Genomic DNA, 8,887 nt, shown 5'->3' with positions numbered 1-8,887 from the left:
CTTACAGAAAGAATTCATCTCTTCTCTTGATATAAGAAAACATAAAACTACTTTATTATGATATAAACAGAGAAAAAATATTGCGCTACCTTCTAAACACAATATTTAATTTAATCTAATAGAATGTTTGAATATAACTAAGATTGTTGAGTTATACAACATAAACTATCAAATAATTCGTAACATATTTTTTGACTGCTTCATGTATCCAGCTTTTAACAATGTATCACTATGATAGAAGTAACAAATCTTTTGCATGATATGTTCAACCAACGAATAAATGGTAAAATTGCAAGTAAAACAGTGTTTCTTTTGTATCTCATGAAGCTGATAATAAAAGAAATTGATAAAATGACAACACACTTAAAAACCTCCCTAAACATAACAAAAAAAAAATTAAAAATAAAGGATTCTAATGCTGTTGCAAATAAATCCTACCAACCAAAAAAAAATGACATATCCTTTCACTCTGATGAACTTGGCAATGCAAGTTGTTGTGACACCAGGAATGAAGATTCCAATGGAGAAGAGTCCAATGAGATTAGACAGCTCCATAAAGATATCACCACTTTAATATGGAATGCCATCTCTTCTGCCTGATCAGAACCACCACCACCAACAGACGCTTCTGTCTCAGGAGAAGGCGGAGGTGTGGCGGCAGTGGGTTCCAGGCGATACTGCTCAGCCATAGATCTAACAATCATACCCAGAATCGAACCACCAAATGTCAACGCCATGGTGGTTTGTGGTTGCATCAAAACCCAGTTACATAGTTCGCCCAAAAAATGAAATTTTTTCAAACCATGCAACATCCCCAATGGGATTTTAGCAGCCATTGCCATTCCCCCAGCCAATAATATCTGTTTAATCATAGGTTGAGGTGTAAGGTTGTTTGCAGAGGTGGTTTGTGTTAGGGTTTCAGGCAATGTATGTTTACATGACACACACAACGAAATTTTTTGTGAAGAAACATAAAATACAACGCGATATCTCCATAAAGTTATCGACACTTCAATATGGAATGGTGTAGCTTCTGCCCCATTAGACCTAGCAACAACCATATCTTGTGTCACAGTTGGAGGTGTAGTATCAATAGGAATGACTCCTAGGCGATACCATTGAGCTAGAGATCCAATAATTTGACCCAATAAGACAGAGGCGCCAAGTGTAAACAACATGATGGGTTTTGGAATGAAATCGGAGGCACAAAACATGGGAATGAAAAAAGGAATGGTTGCAAGAGTGGCTATGAACCAAGAAGGTGAGAATGTGGGTGTGTGTTGTCGCCACATGCCTAATGGGACGTTAGTCGCCATGCCAATTGCTGACATCACTATCATGCGTGGGAGCATTGATGGAGGCAAAAAGTTGTTTGCCCATGCGGTTGTTGCTCCCCAAATTGCTGGCAAGGATTTGTTTTTGTTGTTGGATGGCTTGGCCACAATTGGTATAGTGTTGCTACATGACCTTGTAAGCGCACCATTTGAATGCCATATGTCTCCATACTGTGAAAATCATTTATAAATTAGTTATATGAGTTAATAATAATGAGGACAAATTTGGAAAAGTTAAAAGCTTTGTTTGATTGACTTACGTGCCATGGGGTATACATGGATGATGAAAATTGTGAGTCAGTTGGTGCTAAGGGATCTTCAAAATATGAACCAAGGTATGAGCTTGTAGAAGGATAATTCCCACCCATATTCAAGTCTCCATTCTGTCAAATCATTAATAAAAATTTGATTGAGTGATATTTAACAAGATATGTTTTGTGTAAATTCCATTCTAGAACATTGTTTCAAAAATTGAGAAAAGAAACGTACACACGGAAAAAATGGAGCAACCATAGCATACATACCTCAGAAGAGTCTTTCTTGGAAGATTTTTGAGGCTTGTTGAAGCCAATCTCTTTAAATGCACCAAAACTAGTGTCAAACCATGAGAGACTATTATCAAAATTGGGAGCAGTTGCAATGATACGACCTCTTGTTCCCCAGTCCTGATGGAAAATAATACGATGTTACTACATTGGCATAGATAGGTTTTGAGTTTGAGGGTTTTAATTTTTTTTATTAAATGCATGGTCTTAATAAAGAAATGAGACTTTTTCCATAAAGTGTCAAAACAATTGACAGTATCATTAAATCAAAATTGGAGATACCATAACATACCTCAGAAAAGTCTTTCTTGTTAGATTTGTGCTTTTTTTGTTGATTCTTAAACATTTCGCCAAATGCATCAAAACCAAATGGCCCTCCAAAACCTGAAAGACTAATTGTAGCTGCCTTAGCTGCTAAAGGATTAAACTGGTGAGACATTGAATCCGCTTTCAACTTTTGGGGAAACTGCAATGATCCTTCAGAAAGTGGGACAACACCATTTTGTGAATGGAAAAGCCTAAAAGCCTTATCAAAATTGGGCCCATCCTCAGATATAGGACCTTTTGTTCTCCGGGCCTGATAAAAAACAATGAGGTCATTAGTTCATGGAAAGATAAGGAAATAATGTTTTGTTTTTTTTAATGCTGTGCAAAAATGGAACCAAATAATATCATTCATAGATAGGTTTTGAGGGTGTTTTTTTTTTTTTTTTTTTTTTTTTTTTTTTTTTTTTTTTTTTAATTTTTTATTAATGCATGGTCTCAATAGAGAAAGGGGGCTTTTCCCATTAAGTGTCAAAACAATTAACAATCTCATTCAGTCAATATGGGAGCTACCATAACATACCTCATAAGAGTCTTTATTGGACAATTTTTGTGGCTTCTTGGGAAAAATGGGACTTCCCATCTTTTCAATATATTCCTCAAAATCAGGTTCAATAGCCGACCCATGGGCCTCATATGTAGTAGTTTCCTGGACCTGATTAAAAACAATTTGATATTAGTTAATATGCATAGAATTTGAGGGTTTGTTTGTTTTTTTTTATTTAATGCAAATAACTCCTTTTCTTCATTTTTCTCATATATTTTAAACATTATTTTCGGCAAAGAGCACTTAATGGGGAAAAAGGAAGAAATGCCTAAATAATGGTTTGTTTTAATTTGGCGTTTAATTACTTACGTGTGATGATGAAAAGAGGGTGTCTGATAACTGACAAAGACTACGCAGCCATGGTGGGTGTATGTCCTCCATGTTGCTAAAGAAAATATCCCTTTACCCTGAAAATATATAATATATACAATATATAAGCGTTATCCAAACTACAACAAATTTCCACATTCATATGCTCTGCTAAAAGAAACCCAAGATAACATGGCTTCAATTCATGAAATTCAAACGAGACAAATAGAAACTAGGGTCATAACAATCGGTTAAAATCTCAATTTTAGTTGAACAAAACTCAAATTCGAATCATGGTATATGATAACACAAAACCTAAATCCTTAGACATCCCCTCAATCATATCAAGCTAAACAACACTACCAACAAAACTTTGCAAAAGGAAACACATCGGAAATCAAAATAATACCCAATTTCATCAAAACCCCAAAATAATTACACTTAGTTCTCTCAAAATCATCCGTCCAGATAAAAACACAAACAAAAACCCGATAAATGTTCCCTAATTCTGTCCTATATGTCGCTCTAGCTGATTTTTAAGAAATGGAATCAAAGTCTCTCCAAAGAGTGAAGACTAAGAATAAATCGGTATATCACAAGAACCGAAAGACGCGAGACCCTATTAATGAACTTGGTGTTCAACTTCATCAAAATCCCAGAGATAATTCCATCAAAAACCAAAAAATAAGCTCAATCAAGTAATCAATACCATGAACAAATGATATCATACCTAATATGTGATAAGAAACAGGATGGAATGGGGAAGTAATGAGCATGAACAAATGATATCATACCTTCGAAAATGATATCATACCTAATATGTGATAAGAAACAGGATGGAATGGGGAAGTAATGAATGAACAAAATGATATCATACCTTCGAAAATGCCGAGGCTGAAAGTCGATAAGAAACCGTATTGAGGGGAGGGGGATTAGGCTTCTAAAAGACAACTAGGGTTTTTGCTTGACCGGAAGTATATATAATTACTATGGTTATATTTTAAGGTTTTTAATCGGATTTTACCTTTGATAGCCGGTGAACCATTTGCTGATTTCGTTGGGTCGGAGGAGCTGAGGTGGGCTAGCCACGTCAGCAATGCTTTATTCAAGATAAAATCGAAAGGTTGGGCAATAAGTGGAGCCCCCAGGTTTCGAACTTTGGTCTCCTACGCACAAAAGCAAGAGGTAAACCACTAAGCTAAGAAGTTATCATTGAAATAAATGCTGAAAGAATATATTTATTTAATAGCTAACGAGCAGGTTTTATGATTATTATATTTATTCATTCTAATATAGCTAACGAGCAGGTTTTACATTTTATTCTTACTATCCTCTTACTCATATTAAATAATGACAAATTAATTAAAATTAAATCAATTTCATTAAATATGTTATTAAACGTGACACATATCAACATTTGATATGATAGGAAGATAGGTAGGAATAAAATATAGGAGGATATTTAATTTCTCTCTTTATATATATATATATATATATATATATATATATATATATATATATATATAATGTTATTATACACAACATGTATAAAGCTTTTATACATATAAAATCATATATTTATGTTTATATATATTAACAACGTTATTTATGCATCTAAATAATATGTTTTTATATGTATAAAAACATTTTTATAGGTATAAATTACATTTTATACGTTTCTATATGGTTTTATACATATAAATAGATTTAAGAAAAGCTTTTATATGTTTAAATAACATTTTATATGTATAAATCATACTTTTATATATATCTTTTAAACATATGAATACATTTCTAATACACATAAATACATATAAAAATGTATGTATAAATTCATAAAATAATAATAATAACAATAATAATAAATCGGTGTGAAAGATATAATAAGTACAATGTTTGAGGAAAGATATAATACATACAATGTTTGAGGAGACATTTTAGCCGAAGCTTCCTAATTTAGTGGTAAAGTTGTTGCTTTTGGTTGGAACGACATGGCCACGCCATGTCCGACGCAGCAGCTCGCCTAATCAGTTGAGGGATGACCAGTTATCCAAGGTGAAATCTGGCTAGGGGCAAAATTGAACCAAATTTCCGGTATTTGAGGCATCTGTGGCAAAAAAACGACTTTAGGCATAACAGACTATTTTGTGTAAAATTGGGGGTTATTTCCGTAAAAGACCCTATATATTGATTTTTTTTTTCTTTTTAGACCTAAAACTTTTTTCTTTTCCGAAAAATACCAAACTTTTACCTATTAGTTGTTATTTTAGACCCTAGCAGGTTACCAAAAGGGAAATTAAGTATTTTCATTTCATAAAAAACCCTACATTTTGTACTTTTTTCCAATTTAGACCTAAAATGTTTTTTCTATTTCACAATAAACTCAATTTTAAAATTGGTTACAACCTTTAATACTAGTTGTATAAGGTACTTAACTACACCGATTTAATGGAGCTTAACTTCGATGCATAAAAACGTGATTATATCCTTTCAAATTAAAATGAAATCCTAAATTTTATTTTGGTAATTATTATGATTATCCTTAAGAATCAATAACAGTGATACACAAACACCATGTATTGATCTAAACACCATGTATACATAAGATAGATTAATAAAATAAGATAGTAGGCCAACTATTCAATTTTCTTTTCTCTACAACAAAATTTCATAGTTTTGTCAGTTTTATTCATTCGCTACATTCCAACCATTGTTAATAATGTCAACCATCGTATTTTGATATTTAAGTGTGTAGTATCATTCTTGTTATTTGGATTTTCAACTTATGCTCAAATTGTTTCATTCCCAAAATATAGTTTTATGTATTCATATGTGATGTTAGCATTTTTTTAACAAAGTCTTAAACTTGAATCTCATATATCTAAACAAAACTAATACAAATTTTTTGGATTAATATTTTTATGTATTTATTTGATATAATTATAACATATTATTTAATAATTGGCTAATGCTACAAAATATTCTATGGCTTTGGTTTCGGAATATGATAATGAGTGCGTTTGTTAACTGTTCTAAAAAAATTGATTAAAAAATTTGGCAAAAAATTAATATAGAAAAGTGAGAGAGAGAAATACGTCCAAACTCACCAAATAAGTATAATAGATAAACTAAAAAAATTATTTTGTATACAATTTGTTAAAGTATATGGTATTTTTTTCTACAAATAAAAAAATTGCTATTATACTAAAAGATTCTTCTTAGCCATGTATTATCCATGTTACGAAAAAAATATAAAATTAACATCAAACTTTTTGTTAGCGGTAATAATAACATTTTTTATAAATAATATATCAAGTGTAATGATATAATATATATCCAAGATAAAGTTTAATTATATCATTTAGACAAAAATAAAATTTTGCATTTCTTTTAGGTTATATTCGCTCAAAAGATAATAGATTAGGTAACATTTTTTCGTGTATACATGTATACTTTCTTTTTCGGTGTAGTCAAGAAGTACCTTATGTATTTGGTCTTGAAGATTATAACTAATTTTAAAATTGAGTTTATTTTGAAAAAAAAAACATTTTAGATCTAAAATGGAAATAACTACAAAATATAAAGTCTTTTATAAAATAAAAATACCTAATTAACCTGTTGGCGACCTGCAAGGTCTGAAATAACAAGTAACATATAAAAGTTTGGTCTTTTTTTTTAAAAAAAAAAAATAGGTCTAAAAAGAAAAAAAAAAGTTAAAATATAAGGTTTTCTATGAAAATAACCCTAAAATCATGGCTTTTATGACAAAAACCCTATTTTTACTAAACTTGGAAGTTGGAACGTATTTTGATCTTCTATCTTAAAATGATTATTAACTTAAAAAATACATGAATTCGTGAAACTATGTTTGTTAGTGCTCTCCATAAACAAACAAAAAAACATATTGTGAATTCGTGAAAATATGTCGTCACAAACTTTTTTGGATAATTTGCAAACTTATCAAGTAATTCGTGAACTTAGTAAACTTTAACAAGATTGAGCATGAATCTTCCAACAAAATAGAAAGTGGTTCCATAAAGTCGATCACTCCCAATTATGTTAGTTTTTTCAAAATGTTTGACTCATTTATAAAATCAAAGTCTCAAAAGGGTCATTTGGCATCTGTCATTACAAAATCTCATGAAGCAACATCATCTTCTTTGCTTGCTCACTTGAGTGAGCTCCTTAAGTTGAGAAACAAGAACGTGATACCATACTTCGAGTTCTTAGTAGAGAGTTCACTTAATGTTTGGGTAGCAACGACATGGAATATGAGAGATGGTTTTCAAATGAGTGTATACGATTTTCATCGGTGAACTTCGCAAACTTCTTAGGTGCTTAGAGAATTAAGTAGACATGTTGTGGTAGAAGTTGAAAATGTAGTCATTGGGTGATACCTGGATATCAAATTTGATCATTTTAGTGACTATATGTCTTTAAAAAGTAACTGACTAGTCATCTTCTAGAGTTATGCCACTTATTCTTGTATCGCTTTTTTGCTTGTTTCTTCTTTTTTTTTTTTTTTAATGAAAACCTAAAGTATGATTTAGACTCTTACTCCTACATTTCATTTGTACCTGCATCATTTGTAGCATCTGGTTCTTGGTATGTATTTTTTTATTTATATTTTTGCATTTTGGCCTTGGACTCGGCAAGTTGAAGGACTAACTCGTCGAGAAGAAGCAGGATGAGATGCGGGGTTTAAGCTGTGGACTCAACGAGTCGGATCCCGGACTCGGTGAGTAGGCCCTATCTGGACAAAAACCCTAACCCTAGGGTTTGCACCCTATTCAAACACCTTAACTTGACATCCTTCGTTTCATTTGCTCCCAGAAGACCCCCATAGCAAACCCTAATCGTTATTGAAGCAATCTAAGGCATTTTGAGTGATTTTGGTGCTTTTGTGACCCAAGGAAGGAAGGAAAAGCTTGAAGGATCAAGAGGAGGCTAGAAAGATCCGATTTTGAGCATCATTTGCAGTCTACAGAAGGTATAAAGTCTATACCTTGTTTGTTCTCTTGATAGATCCCATTTTGTGGAGTTTTAGGGCTTTTCTAAGCCATTTTGGTCACCAACCATGATTGCAAGCATGGTTAGGGGTTGATGTTTAAGATCTAGGCCCTTAGAGGGGTTCCAAGGCAGAAAAGAGTGGCTCTTGCACTCAAAGAAGGCCCCATGCATTGTAAGAGATTGTTTTACGACCTTTTGAGCTCAAAGTTCCATGCAAGCACGTAAAGGTTGTAACTTTACGTGCTAGATCGATTGTAGAAGCATAGATCTATCTTTTGATCAAGGGTTGTACAGTAGAAATCAAAGATTTAGTGAGAGGATGTGACCAACTAGACGAGTCCAAGGTTTCTGTCCCATATCAATTAAGGGTCATAAGGACCCAGTTGACTCGGCGAGTCCAAGGCAAACTTCTTAAGGATGAAGATAAACTCGACGAGTTGTTCATACAACTCGGCGAGTCAAGGACAGGACCTGTGTATCAGTTGAAGATGAACTCGACGAGTTGTTCATACAACTCGGCGAGTCAGATGAGGATTCAGTCGATGTTCATTTAGAAGGGAAACTCGTCGAGTCATCGCCTAACTCGACGATTAGAGACGAGTTTAAAGATAAACGGAAGGATAGGGACTCGGTAAGTTGGCGAGCCAACTCGGTGAGTCAGGTCAACTAGAAGTTGACTTGACTTTGAAAAACCTTAGAAATCCCTACGATTCCTACTATTATATAAAGTGCGTCTTCTACCAAGACCTAACTGTTCTAAATGTTCATTTCTTGTAAAAGTGTGTAATTTTCCCAAGTGTAACTATCATTATCAAAAT

At 32.7% G+C, this 8,887-nt stretch overlaps 1 protein-coding gene across 2 annotated transcripts; it reads right to left on the bottom strand.

Moving 5' to 3' along the window:
• Nucleotides 1-264: 264 nt before the first annotated feature.
• Nucleotides 265-4,029, bottom strand: LOC145015237 (uncharacterized). 2 transcript variants are annotated; one of them, XM_078973691.1, is made up of 7 exons: nt 3,937-4,029; nt 3,060-3,157; nt 2,727-2,858; nt 2,172-2,456; nt 1,859-1,999; nt 1,595-1,717; nt 265-1,505 (listed from the first exon to the last, which is right to left on the bottom strand). In XM_078973691.1, the coding sequence occupies exons 2-7, from the start codon at nt 3,129-3,131 to the stop codon at nt 465-467; spliced, it is 1,794 nt and encodes a 597-aa protein (XP_078829817.1). In that variant the 5' UTR covers nt 3,132-3,157; nt 3,937-4,029; the 3' UTR covers nt 265-464. The 2 variants fall into 2 exon arrangements, with proteins under 2 accessions (XP_078829817.1, XP_078829818.1); XM_078973692.1 differs by lacking the exon at nt 3,937-4,029 and adding an exon at nt 3,790-3,904.
• Nucleotides 4,030-8,887: the final 4,858 nt, after the last annotated feature.

The sequence above is a fragment of the Lactuca saligna genome, chromosome 9 (genome assembly GCF_052625555.1).
Source record: "Lactuca saligna cultivar CGN05327 chromosome 9, ASM5262555v1, whole genome shotgun sequence".
In the NCBI taxonomy this organism is placed as follows: domain Eukaryota; kingdom Viridiplantae; phylum Streptophyta; class Magnoliopsida; order Asterales; family Asteraceae; genus Lactuca; species Lactuca saligna.
This window is presented reverse-complemented; position numbering and strand designations above follow the sequence as displayed.

Coding starts and splice junctions, on each gene's coding strand:
- LOC145015237 (XM_078973691.1), bottom strand. CDS start 3,131: ATGGAGGACATACACCCACCATGGCTGCGTAGTCTTTGTCAGTTATCA. Junction 2,859..3,059: donor CCCTCTTTTCATCATCACAC/GTAAGTAATTAA, acceptor GTTTTTAATCAG/GTCCAGGAAACTACTACATA. Junction 2,000..2,171: donor ACAAGAAAGACTTTTCTGAG/GTATGTTATGGT, acceptor ATTTTCCATCAG/GACTGGGGAACAAGAGGTCG.